The sequence below is a fragment of the Squalius cephalus genome (assembly GCF_949319135.1).
Source record: "Squalius cephalus genome assembly, chromosome: 11".
Classification (NCBI taxonomy): Eukaryota; Metazoa; Chordata; class Actinopteri; order Cypriniformes; family Leuciscidae; genus Squalius; species Squalius cephalus.
In genome coordinates this window covers 25,391,281-25,406,237 of record NC_137132.1, presented here as the reverse complement: position 1 = coordinate 25,406,237, position 14,957 = coordinate 25,391,281, and the positions used below count along the sequence as shown (strand labels likewise).

The following is a 14,957-nucleotide window of genomic DNA, read 5'->3' as shown; positions in this document are numbered from 1 at the left end:
AGTCTGTTGTGATTGGTCTACTCTGCTCTGATTGGTCAGATGTCCCAGTCTGTTGTGATTGGTCTATTCTGCTCTGATTGGTCAGATGTCCCAGTCTGTTGTGATTGGTCTATTCTGCTCTGATTAGTCAGATGGCCCAGTCTGTCGTGATTGGTCTACTCTGCTCTGATTGGTCAGATATCCCAGTCTGTTGTGATTGGTCTACTCTGCTCTGATTGGTCAGATGTCCCAGTCTGTTGTGATTGGTCTACTCTGCTCTGATTGGTCAGATGTCCCAGTCTGTTGTGATTGGTCTACTCTGCTCTGATTGGTCAGATGTCCCAGTCTGTTGTGATTGGTCTATTCTGCTCTGATTGGTCAGATGTCCCAGTCTGTTGTGATTGGTCTATTCTGCTCTGATTGGTCAGATGTCCCAGTCTGTTGTGATTAATCTACTCTGCTCTGATTGGTCAGATGGCCCAGTCTGTTGTGATTAATCTACTCTGCTCTGATTGGTCAGATGTCCCAGTCTGTTGTGATTAATCTACTCTGCTCTGATTGGTCAGATGTCCCAGTCTGTTGTGATTGGTCTACTCTGCTCTGATTGGTCAGATGTCCCAGTCTGTTGTGATTGGTCTATTCTGCTCTGATTGGTCAGATGGCCCAGTTTGTTGTCTGTCTACTGCTTACAGGGCATGACGTAAACGAAAATTCCATTACCATATCTGAATTTCAGCTCCGGAGGCTGCGCTTGATACACAGTGATACCTACAGTAACGATAACGTCGGTTTTCCCATATCAATTCAAGCACAAGTCTTCGTCCTTTGGAAGTGCATGCAAAGTTAATTTGCTTTCGGAAAGCAGAAAATAGCATCTTCGTAATATGCCGACAACACAAACTAAACTCTTCCAGGCCTCAGCTACAATTACAGCGTTTGAGGGAGGGTCAAAGTAGATGTTGTTCACGGGCAGCCAATGAAGACCATAAGCTGGCATTGTGCAAATGTGTTACAAACCTACATAGGCTCGTGCAGAAAAGACTTGAATTACTGACGACTCGCTTCAGGCAGTTTAGAATCGGTTCTTTTATTTAGGTCGACAATAACATTTATCGCTGACTTTGATCTTTTAAACTTTTCATACTTTTTACATTCACAAACAGCCATAACATACATGGCATGAAAGGTAATATCTGAAAAAGGTAATAGGGGCACTTTAAAATAATTGTTCACCAAATAAACTGAGTAAATGATAGTAGAATTTTTATTTTGGGTGAACTGTTCCTTTAATTAATTTCCATCAAAGAATGTAACCGCATAAACAGGTGTATGAACACATTATTGATTGAGGTTTACATCAAACTACATATGATGATGCTGTGTAAATCTAGTCTTTACAGCATTCTTGATGGGATGTCTGGGATTATAAACTGTTCAGGATGTGTTTGTGACTCACCCAGACAACGGTAGGGCACGACGATGAAGGGGCGTGTCTGACATTTACCCAAGCCCTTCTTACACCAGCCCTGGATGGGCTGGAGATGAGGCCTCTTCCACATGGGAGATCTGCAGTCCTGGATACATCTGACATACGGCGAACGACAGACACAAACAAACGTGAGGGAAGAGCAGGGGACAGGAGTCAGGATCACAACAGTTGGAAGAAGGACAGAGGAATAATACATTTAGCATGCAGAAAATAATAAGAACAAGGGGATGAGAAGGAACGGGACAAAAATAAATAAAACCACTCCGGATAAGGATCCATGGAAGCCATTTGGCCACAATTCATCACTGCACAGTGAAATAATTAATTATTTCTGATCTTGTTTCTGAAAATGTACACTATAAAATATGATTTTTTTTCCATTCTACATTAAAATTTCATGCCATTTCTTGTGAAATTCACTACCACTTTCTGAGTGAAAATTGTATCTACTACAATCTTTTTTTAGTGCAGTTGCACATGGGAGTCTTTTTATATGACCATATAGCTAAACCACACATGCAATTAATAGCAAGCCAGATAAATAAATAATGGAAGGTTTTTTTTTTTTTAGCTGAAGGTTACTGTTTAATGTAAAACCTCTCATTTTACCACAAGAGGGAGTCGCTGAGTCAGGACTGCAGCACTTTACAGTTAATAAAGGAAGAAGAAAAACATTTCTGTGTTTGTCCAGCAAGAGGCGTCAGAAAACTCACTGCGTATTATTCACGAATTTCCAAAGCAATTACGCCTCACCTTCAAAACATGTTTGCAGGGGCACTGAGTCATACTGAATCATCTGTATATTATTAGGATTTATTTATGATTCAAACTAAAATCATAAACTGAATCAAATAGGAGGGAGTATAGGAAAAGAGGGAAAAATGGATAGATATGTACGTATATTCAGGAATATACTTAACTGTCACATTAGGTTTGTTTCACTATATATTTTTATATATAGATCAGATTTGACAAGACAAGGTCAGTTACACATAAAAAAAGGCCTTTTACTTGAAAGTTGTGAGTAAATATTCAACATGTTTCATACAGAGTGTTCTGTTCTCTCTCTCTCTCTCTCTCTCTCTCTCTCTCTCTCTCTCTCTCTCTCTCTCTCTCTCTCTCTCTCTCTCTCTCTCTCTCTCTCTCTCTCTCTCTCTCTCTCTCTCTCTCTCTCTCTCTCTCTCTCTCTCTCTCTCTCACACACACACACACACACACACACACACACACACACACACACACACACACACACACACTATATATATTAAAATGGATGTGAAAATCCATCGAGTTACCCATTTTTATTTGTTTACCAAGGATATTCTAGTGAAAGGATGAATTTGCTTAAACAATGAAAATGTGTCTTAAATATTTTGTACCTAAGGTATAGGCTAAAGGGTTTGCGCAGACAATGTGCTGCATTTCGACGTCCTTTAGCTGTAAATATAGTCACAGGATAACCTTGAGTCCATTAATGCTTAATTAGGAGACATATCGTTCGAATTTATGTAGAGTAGTATTTGCAAATATTCTTTGAAAATAGAGTACTGTCCTGGGTATATGCATGCGTCGAAACCATTGGCACTGGGCTGAAACAAGTGAGAGTGTAATCTTACAGACATATGGGAAGGGATTATTATGTTCTAAACACACTCTGGCAATGAGGCCGCAGTCCACTGGCAGACTGCTAGTCTAAACCTCATCCAGCCAGGAGAATGACATATTGTTTGGCCTCTTCATTCCATTTTGATGTCACTCGTGCCAGCTAGCTTATGTATATGCCACTTCGTGCCAGGCTAGAACGCAGGCACAATAATGCTTTTAAAAGCCATTAGTCAGAATCACTGGTTGACTGGTTCAGCCCAGATTAGAGCACAACGAGGTGATTTTACACTGTGGAGCTATAGGGACAGTGTGTTGATTCAGACAAGGTTGGACAGACATTGCTGGCACTTTAAGCGCACAGAGAGACAAAACAGCTTTTTTTTCAGGCTGACATCTCAATTTTCAGAATTGCTGTCACGCAATAATACAGGCTTAGAGTATTGTGCGCTGATTTCAGCCATGAAATACGCCAAATCTTATTCGGCGAGACGCATTGCTGTATTTGGCAATCGAGATATATCGGATGACCAGAAGCGTGGAATTTTTCAATCTCGTTATGCGTCAAGAACGCAATGGAAGTTGGCATTGTACAACATTGCAAATCTACAGGGATGCAGGGGAATGCTATTTTGCAATGTTGATATCCTTAAGGGACACGGAAGTGTGTTCGGAAGCGCTGCTGTAAACTGATGAAAAACCGAGGAAAACAACCAGTCATCATTGTTCATCCCTAATTCCTCTAGATGAGACAACAGGGAACGAAAACTTGCAATCCTCTTAGGAGTCAGAGAATACAGTCACATTAGCCGCACAATATGTTTGAGCCCGAGGCGTACGGAGATCATAAATCTCCACTGCTGATTGATAGTGAAAAATATGGCCATTATCCTGCACACTTAATACGGGAAGAGTTAGAGAGAGATTTGCATCGAGTTCCCTGTGTATGCACATAAACGCCGTTGCACATTTTAGTCTTGTTTTACAATGCTAATATTAGAGCAGGCTGCCCTCAGCGTTCACCTTGAGAATATGCTTGAGTGGAGTTTTGTTTGAGGATGCTTGTCCACATAGTAATTAAACCAATCACAGTGCATGCTAATGTTGGTGCGCTGAGTTTGATGTTCTGTGCTTGACTGAAATGAACATGAGTTCAAAAGAACACAATAAAAAAGAGGACGTAATATAATACGTCATATAACAGTGATCCACTGGATAAAAAACAGCAATGTAATAGAACAGAACAGGAACTCAAAACAAAGACAAAGTAAAACAAAATGGAATCCAAACAAAACAATAGAATGGAATCAAACTAAATCAATTTGAAAAACAAAACACAAACAAGTGAAACAGAATGATGGAATAGAAAAGACTTCACTAAAATAAAATAGAACAGAGCAGAAAACTGCAAATAAACAATAAACCTCAAAACAAAATAAATAGGAGAGAATAGAGAACATATTTTTTGTGTTTTAGACTTTACAAATATATATAAAAAATAGATTAAAATAGAATAGAGCACAAAACAAAATAAATAGGAGAGAATAGAGTACAAACAAAACAAAACAAGAAAATTGACTATACAAATATAAAAAAAGCCTAGATTAAAATAGAATAGAGCACAAAACAAAATACTGTTAATAAAGCTCAAAACAAAATAAATATTAGATAATAGAGCACAAACAAAACAAAAACAAATGGAACAGAATGGAACAATGAAATAGAAAAGCCTATACTAAAAGTGAATAGAATAGAGCACATAACCAAATACTGTAAACAAAGCTCAGAACAACAAAACTCAAACCAAAACAAAATTGATAGTAAAAATATAGAAAAGACAAGACTAAAATGGAAAAGAATAGAGCGCAAAACAAAATGTAGTAAATAAATATCAAAACAAAATAAATCAAAGAGAATAAAGCACAAACTAAAAACAAATGGAACAGAACGCAACGAAGTAGAAAAGACTAGACTAAAATAGAATAGAGCAGAGCACAAAAATACTGCAAACAAAGCTCAAAACTAAATAAACAGGAGAGAACAGAACAAACAAAACAAAACAAAACAAAAAACAAAAAACAAAAAAACAAAACAAAACAAAACAAAACAAAACAAAACAAAACAAAACAAAACAAAACAAAACAAAACAAAACAAAACAAAACAAGAATAGAATCGCACCTCTTGGCAGTATGACAGGATCTTGCTGGGTTGGGTGAAGCATCCCTGTCGCCCCTGAGGATCTGGTTCCCACTGTCCGCTCTCAGTGTTCATGTGTAGAAGCTGACGACCACAAAACATGGCAATCTGAGGTTCTGCCACACGAGGACCGCTAACCGGTCCATTCACCTCCGTCATGGCCAGAGCCTGAAAAAGAGAGAGAGATTTTGAATTTTATGCTGATTCAAAGTCAAAGTGACTCTGAATTCTACATTAAAACATTGCATTTGCTGTACACATATATTATTATGTCCTTGCAGGGGCTTTCTTGCACAAACAGACTTGTAACTAACCAAAGCAAGAAGTCAAGTCAAGTGCCAACCTATTCAAATACATTACAATATAGTAGACAAACACAAGAGGAAACGTGTATACAACACGTTTATCTTCTATAGAAGATATGCAAACTTTATATATTGTGTAGTATTGAGAAAGTGAGAGAACTCAGATTGTTCAGGGTGGCCTACATTCCTGATAAAAACAAGTTAAGCCTGGCTGCCTGTTATTACAGCAAACCACAGAGTGATAAGAAATATTTGAGGCCAGCAAAAATTCAGAGCGATAGGAAAGTGGAAAGGACAGGACGAGGAGAGACACGGAGACAGGGAAGAAGAGTGAGTACAGTTGTTATCACTTCCCTGACAGCGAGGAGGAAATATAACATGGAGCCTCATTATTGAATTTCAAATTGAGCCAGCAAGCCAGACCTGCTGATAACCCTAAATGCAGCTTATCCATCTTCCATCAAACCTGTGCGTGTAGGACAGTCAATGACAGGACATTGAGCTGCAGATGTGCACAGCAACAGCTTTTATCACTGGATACTAGTTGCAAATATGTCTGCTCACCCATCAAGCGAAAATAAAAATGTTAACGAATACAAAAGGGCAAAGGGGGAACGATTATCTTTAAAAAGGCAGAAGAGGCACATTATAAGTCATCAAAACAAACTGCCATTTTCTCTGTGAATATGTTTCTAAGGTATTTATTCTGTCTACATAGTGCACTTCCCGCATTCCCTTCTTGATTATCTCCGGCTGAGTTGGGAATGGTAAACTGTGTATACTGCACTGTATATGTAAACAGCATTTAAATAAATAAATAAAAAATAAATAAATACACTCTATAAATAATAAATATTAATACATAAATAATAAATAATAAATAAATAGCATTAATAAATAAAATAAACACTATATTAAATAAAATATGAATTATCAATACATAAACAAATATTATTTGTACAGTCCACAGCATGCAACATTTTGAACTGTATGTTCAATATCAGTGGAAATAAAATTGGATTACACATGGAAAATAAAGTTACGTAAAAAAAAAATCTGCATCATTCATCTTATTGAGAATTGAAAGTGCATTGCATTATGGGATACAGTAAGCCTACTATAGGCAAATATAGTATTCAGGTGTGTAAAAACACACAGTATACATACTGCGTGACATAGTAAGAGTACGCCATTGAGAACACACCCTCAGTTCCTGATCCGTTCGGTTCTCGCCCCTCTCTCTCACATCACTCAGTTTCTAGTTCATTCACATCCTCCCTTTCTCTTTGGCAAAGGATGTAGGTATTGATCTGAAATCTGTTCAGCACTCCTGGAGGAAGGGCCCCGGGGACAGTCACGCATGCAGAGCAAACAGTAACCCCGTGCTGGAGTCAGATGTTAATACAAGCTCATTGACCACTGTAGGTCATTTGAGTACAGCAACACAGAGCAGGAAACAAGGGATCAGGCGAGAAGAGAAAGTCTAATCAGGGGAGAGGCTTCATTTCATCTCGGTATCTATCTACCCATTTCACTGTTTAAGGCTTAGTAGCGGTACAGACTAATCGCTTCTCTGCAACGAGGAACAAACAAGTGTTTGTTTCTGTTGTTTGTATATATTATATGCATGCCATTTGTCTTCTGTAGGGACAAGCCACACATACTATGTATATATATATATATATATATATATATATATATACAGTATATATATATATATATATATATATATATTAGATGTAGCAGACAATGTAATCCACAGCCTCTTAGAAAATGTAAAAATGACAAAAATGTTATTACTTACTTAACTCACTTTAATAATCCCAAAGCAAATCAAATCAAATCAGATAGCTGGTCACATTTAATTTAGAAAGTGAAGAAATGTATGTTGACCATATAAATGTTACTTAAAACAAATGGCATAGAAAAAGAACAAAATAAAAATAATAATGCTTTTAAATAAATATTATAAAATATTAGAATAACAAAGATTTTGAGGCAACAAAATAAGATCAACATGCGCAAGAATCGTTCCTGACGACCGACTGACATTGAAGAAGAGAGAATTACTGCGCCTTTCAAAAGCATCGTTAATCTGGGGTTTGTCTGCGCTGGAGTGATTTATCCTGGATTAAGTCTATAAATTAGAGTCAAATTTATATCAGGGTACAGACACTGAATTGAAGAGAGGCAGATTGTTTAAAAGTGTCAGACAGAGCACTAGCTTCACTTATCCTGACACACAACCAGAATTGGATATCAAAATCACCTGAAGAAAAATTCAACAGTATTTTTATATAGCGGTATATTATTCCTCGATAACAACCGCTGAAAACAGATAACACTGAAGTCAGCAGCGTTATACGCTTGCTATAGGAACGTTTTTTCTTTGTGGAAATGTTGCGTTTGGTGAGCTAATAAAATATTAAAACTCAAATCATTCAAATCAATATTTTGTGTACAGTTGTTTAACTATGTCATCCAGTATCGTGGACTCGCTCTCTCTCGTTTCATACAAATGCAGCTGCTGCCATTTTCCAACGATTGTTTTGTACACTGTAATGGATTAGAAGATAACAAACAGGTATGATTTAAAATCTCAATCTCAATCTTAATCTCAAATCAATATCTCTTATCCACATAATTATTTAGGTGGCGAAATGCTGTGTAATAAGTGGTATGACTGTACTATATCCCTTAAATTTTCATCTAGTTTCAACTTGCCACGCTAGCAAATGATCTCTCTGCAGAAGCTTTGCATTCAAAGAGCTAATAAAATATTTGAACTCAGATCAATATTTCATGTATAATTATACACTTATGACATACTGGATGACATAGTAGCCGTGTAATAAGCGGGATAATTACATCCAACCGTTGTTATCGCAGAATAAACCCCTTCAGAGTGATGCAAAACCATGATCACCCTATCGGGGTTTATTGAGATAACAACTGGCTGGATGTATATATATACATAAATATATACATATATACATATATATATATATATATACATATATATATATATATATATATATATACACTCACCTAAAGGATTATTAGGAACACCATACTAATACTGTGTTTGACCCCCTTTCGCCTTCAGAACTGCCTTAATTCTATGTGGCATTGATTCAACAAGGTGCTGAAAGCATTCTTTAGAAATGTTGGCCCATATTGATAGGATAGCATCTTGCAGTTGATGGAGAGTTGTGGGATGCACATCCAGGGCACGAAGCTCCCGTTCCACCACATCCCAAAGATGCTCTATTGGGTTGAGATCTGGTGACTGTGGGGGCCATTTTAGTACAGTGAACTCATTGTCATGTTCAAGAAACCAATTTGAAATGATTCGAGCTTTGTGACATGGTGCATTATCCTGCTGGAAGTAGCCATCAGAGGATGGGTACATGGTGGTCAGAAATGGATGGACATGGTCAGAAACAATGCTCAGGTAGGCCGTGGCATTTAAACGATGCCCAGTTGGCACTAAGGGGCCTAAAGTGTGCCAAGAAAACATCCCCCACACCATTACACCACCACCACCAGCCTGCACAGTGGTAACAAGGCATGATGGATCCATGTTCTCATTCTGTTTACGCCAAATTCTGACTCTACCATCTGAATGTCTCAACAGAAATCGAGACTCATCAGACCAAGCAACATTTTTCCAGTCTTCAACTGTCCAATTTTGGTGAGCTCGTGCAAATTGTAGCCTCTTTTTCCTATTTGTAGTGGAGATGAGTGGTACCCGGTGGGGTCTTCTGCTGTTGTAGCCCATCCGCCTCAAGGTTGTGCGTGTTGTGGCTTCACAAATGCTTTGCTGCATACCTCGGTTGTAACGAGTGGTTATTTCAGTCAAAGTTGCTCTTCTATCAACTTGAATCAGTCGGCCCATTCTCCTCTGACCTCTAGCATCAACAAGGCATTTTTGCCCACAGGACTGCCGCATACTGGATGTTTTTCCCTTTTCACACCATTCTTTGTAAACCCTAGAAATGGTTGTGCGTGAAAATCCCAGTAACTGAGCAGATTTTGAAATACTCAGATTTTAAACAACCAACAACACCAACAACCATGCCACACTCAAAATTGCTTAAATCACCTTTCTTTCCCATTCTGACATTCAGTTTGGAGTTCAGGAGATTGTCTTGACCAGGACCACACCCCTAAATGCATTGAAGCAACTGCCATGTGATTGGTTGATTAGATAATTGCATTAATGAGAAACTGAATAGGTGTTCCTAATAATCCTTTAGGTGAGTGTATATATACATACACACACACACACACACACACACATATATATGCACACACACACACATATACATATATATATATATATATATATATATATATATATACATACACACACGCATATATATATATATATATATATATACACATATATATATATATATATATATAATTTGTTGAAATTAATTCTAATTTAATAGCATATTTTCAATTCTAAACCAATTGGATAAATCGATTCTAAATGAAAGTGTTCCATGGTCTGTCAGGCTAATACAAGCTAGGAGAATGTCCTTTTCATCACACAACTAGTCATTTTGATCAGTGGCCAAGAGTGATTTTAAGGGAACTGTAATGACTAATAACAAACAACACATTGCAACATGTGATTATAACACCAGACCGGGTGTGCGTCAGTTCTGAATATGATTCTACCACGCCTGAATTCTGAGGGGGAGTGCTGTTGCGAGGTTGCACGACTTACTTGTAGGTGGAAAGACGCAATCAAAGCAAAAAAACAGCTTTTAGAAGCTTGTCACAGTTTTTTTTCCTAACACTCCAAAGCTCGCTGCATTTCAATGGCATCCCCAGCGAGGGCACCAGTCTAGCAACCCTGGCAACGACTGGAAACCTGGCGTACTTTAATCTTCAATGACAGAGTGAATGACAGACTCACAGCACTCAGGCAACCAATAAGACTGGAGATGCCCACAGGGAAGGAAAAAAAGAGAGAGAGAAAGGCGAAATGTGAAACTGATCAAAGGAAAACCCTGCCTCTGCTGGCCAATGCAAAAACGTTTGAAGTCCTAATTAAAATTTATGAGGAAATAAATATATAAATTGGAGCTGTAAATATACAATAAATATACAGAGCCCGCAGGAGATAGATAGATAGAGAGAGAGAGAGTGAGAGAGAGAGAGAGAGAGAGAGAGAGAGAGAGAGAGAGAGAGAGAGAGAGAGAGAGAGAGAGAGAGAGAGAGAGAGAGAGAGAGAGAGAGAGAGAGAGAGAGAGAGAGAGAGAGAGAGCAGCAGCATTAGTGCAGAGCTGAGAATAAGAGGCAAATGCCATTAGGAGACTGTTGGATTAAAAATGCTGGAAAAAAAAAAGGCTTGACGAATGGGTTTGTACCGCCGCGGCAGTGTTTGCAGTGCACAGACATGTGTGTCAAAGGCTCAGAGAGAACCAGGTGTCATGACCTTGCGCTTAGTCATCGCTGAATTTCAGCTGTCGATTACTCACAAAACTGTTCTGAAGACAACATCTGCTCGCGTCACTCTTTTTAAGTAAGACAAATTTCCAGTTGAACTCAACTGAATATGTACAGTATCATTTAAGTTTTACCACATTTAAAACACAGATTATGGTCTGTGTGTGTGTGTATATATATATATATATATTATTTTAGACGAATATGCTTGCACTCTTTCAATAACTAGATATATTTAAAATAAAGTAGGCCACTTTTTACTGGTAACATAAGACATTTGGCATTATCAGGACCCACAAATATTCCCCCATTGCATTATTATGCATTATATTCAACATTATATAAAGTAGTTTAATGTAGTAGTGACAGGAAAACTCTGTGAACTTGAATTTTTTAAAGCAAAGTCATTTTCATTTTGGGTGAACGATACGCATATATATATATATATATATATATATATATATATATATATATATATATATATATATATATATATATATATGCAATGTAATATGCATTGTATTTATGATACTCATATTTCTAATGCCTTATTAGATCAGCAAATCTACAAAATGTCAGTTACAACAGTAAAAACAACAAATTATCATTTAACAATAATGCATCTCTAATATGGGTTCAACTAAGCTGAGAGTACTAAAATACAAATAAAACAGAAACAAAATGAGCAAGTGATGTATAGAACTTCAAAATCTGTGTAGATTCTGTGCAGGCCTATTTGATTACATTACACTGAACCGAAACATACACAATTTTTCCATACCATGAAAGAGAAGCTTTTTTAAGACCTTTGATGTGGTTATAAACCGGATAAACCAGGGCATGATACGGGACCTGCACCTCTATCTACTGAAACGCTGCTCAGATAATGGGATGAGATTATTTTTTTTTACTGGAGGAAGGTCAAAGCCACATGGGAGACTTCCGGACATTTGAGAAGATAACCTGCCTGCATGATCTCGAGCTCTTAGTTCCATATGCACACATGACACAAACACACATTCAGAAACACACACTGCCCAGATCAATATCCAGAGATGCTGTACAATCCTGCTCCTTCAATCGATATCAGTGCATCAGGAGCCCCGAGGTCCGATCCAAAACATGCACACACACACACACACACACACACACACATACAAACAGAAGGTTTGTTATACCAAGTCTTTTGGCTTTGGCCAGATTGCATTCTGAGAATAGCAAATACGCATGACTCCATGATGTGCATCATGTTATTAATTCTTGCAGTCTGCTAAAACCTGAGCTGAGTTACACAATGGTTCTTCATCCAAAGCAGAATAAAGCACTATGCATTGCAGCAACTCTTTCTCTCCAATAAAAGAACCGTCCGTAAGTGTTAGTGTTTTGGGGATGACAAATGAACGCATGCTCTTATTCACTGCAAGATATTGAAGACACAGTCTTTTATCTTGCTTGTTGATGACAGATGTCATCAGTCTTGAAACACTTGACAGGTTGAAGCGGAAGGCTTATTCTTAAAGGGATAGTTCACCTAAAAATGCCTCATCATTTACTCACTCTCATGTCGTTTCAAACCTGACATAAAATAGACATTTTGAACAGTTTACCAGTCACACTTTTCAAAGCAATTAGAATTGATAGAAATTTGACCTTTTAAGCTAACAAACAAACAAACAAAAAACCTAAATGTATAAAAGTAGCCCATATGAGTTGTGAGCTAAACTTCCGTTCAAAGTTTGGATCAGTAAGATATATATATTTTTTTTTTCAGCAAGGATGCATTAAATTGATTGAAAGTGACGGTGAAGACATTTATAATGTTACAAAAGATTTCTATTTCAAATAATTGCAGTTTTTTTTTTTTTTTTTACTTCAACAAATCCTGAAAAAAGCAGCACAACTGTTTTCAACATTGATAATAATCAGAAATGTTTCTTGAGCAGCAAATCATCATATAATGCTTTCTAAAGGATCATGTGACACCGAAGACTGGAGTAATGATGCTGGGAAATACAGCTTTGATCACAGGAATTAATTACATTTTAAAACCTATTTAAATACAAAACAGTTATTTAAAATGGTATTACTATTTCACAATATTTCTGTTTTTACTGTAGTTTTGAAAATTTTTTTTTTTTTTTTTTTTTTTTTTTTTTCTCAGTCCTCGTTTTGTTTTCATTATACTGACAAAAGTGGCTGCCAGATTCTTAAACAACATCTTTTGTGTTCCATTGTGTAGAAAGAAAGAAAATCATAAAGATATGGGTTTGGCAAAATACGAGGCTGAGTAAATAATTACCCTTTTGTGGTTGAACTCTCTCTTTAAGCTCTCTGCTGGAGGAGATTTAACTGCAGCAAAGCGAATGATGCATGTAAACAACATCTAATAGTGAACTCCCCTGCAGATAGAACCAACAACACGGCATTATTAGATACAAAAAGGAAGCAGCGATACGGAATCGAGTTTAATTTTTGCTCTGAGGCACACAGTGAAATTAGCAAAAGATAATAATGAAAAAAAAAAAAAAAACATCAAAAGAAGTACTGAAATGCTTTCAGAGTAAAAGAAAACATTTTGCTGTACGATAAAATAGCATTCATATGCCTAACCGCAATAGAAATTGCAGCAATTCATACCACGTCTTGTTAAAAAGCAAATCCCATCAATGCAGATTTAGTCATTGTTCCATTTTAATCGGGCCACGCCATCTCGCAAATGTAATTAGATTACATTCTGATCCATTTCATTAAGTTCATTTTAATTCAGTTCAAAAGCTTTATTTCATTTTCTATTACCTTTAAAAACAGAAAATTATATTTGACTCATAATGCAAGTCACAAGCTCCATTATAATGCTATTGAGGAGCTCCATTTGATTCCTGTGTACTCTTGAACTCTAACATTCAGCAACCGTCGATTAAACCCTGTTAAACGGCCGTGACTACATTCACAAATAACACCGGCTCTAATTCACTGATACTCCCTCTCCATCTGTACAATGGAAACTCAAGATTTTATCGCACAAAAGGCCATGCACACACAGCACAAGCCATTCAAAACAGAGCATGTACTTGTTTTTGGAGGGTTTATGTCGTGATCGATTTTCCTTCACGTCAAAGTGAAGTTCAGCATGCTGTATGTTTCCCACAGCTCATTCAGGCAGAGAGCAAGTGTTCGTTTTAGCCGAGTGAAACTCCTTAATAGGACAGTCAGAGTTGGGACTCAGAACAACATAGAAGAGGGAAGGGAAGCACAGACAAACACCTACACAGAAATGGGATTTGGCTCAAGTACTCAGACTTTAAACCAATGACTTTTAACCTAAACAAACCACACACACACACACACACACAACAACAACAACACTTCCTAGTATGAAGGGCATGAACAGACTAGTTAGTTAATAGACTTTGACATAGAAAGATACCGTTTCGAGTTGGTAATGTTTTTAGTTTTAACTTCTATTCAGTAAGGATATTAACTTGATCAAATGTGGCAGTTAACAGATTTATGATTATACAAAAGATTTCAATGTCAAATAAATGCTGTTCTTTCTATTCAAAGTATCTTGAAAAAAACCCAGTTTTCATAAAAATATAAAGCAGCACAATTAGTTTCAACACTGATAATAATAAGTGAGGAGCAAGTCAACATATTAGAATGATTTCTTAAGGATCATGTGACACTGAAGACTGGAAAAATTTGGATTTTTAAATGAGTCATGACATGAGAAACCAAATTTGCCTTGGTCTTTTGCATATAAGAGGTTTTTGAACCATTAAAACATCCTGCATTTATTTAATCAAGCTCCAAAAATGTCTTGTTCTGATATTGCGGGATCTGTGATGTCATTCAGTCGCTTAACAGCTGACACTTGCCTACACCGGACGTTTTCGTTTCGTCCAAGCAAGTAGAACCCATT

At 37.1% G+C, this 14,957-nt stretch overlaps 1 protein-coding gene across 1 annotated transcript in view; it reads right to left on the bottom strand.

Annotated features, from left to right (window-relative positions):
* Window positions 1-14,957, bottom strand: part of aplp1 (amyloid beta (A4) precursor-like protein 1) — a 54,991-nt gene that overhangs the window by 15,698 nt on the left and 24,336 nt on the right. Inside the window, 3 exon segments of the mRNA XM_079885407.1 lie at window positions 1,436-1,512; window positions 1,514-1,563; window positions 5,250-5,435. Coding sequence (XP_079741533.1) covers window positions 1,436-1,512; window positions 1,514-1,563; window positions 5,250-5,435 — 313 coding nt within the window.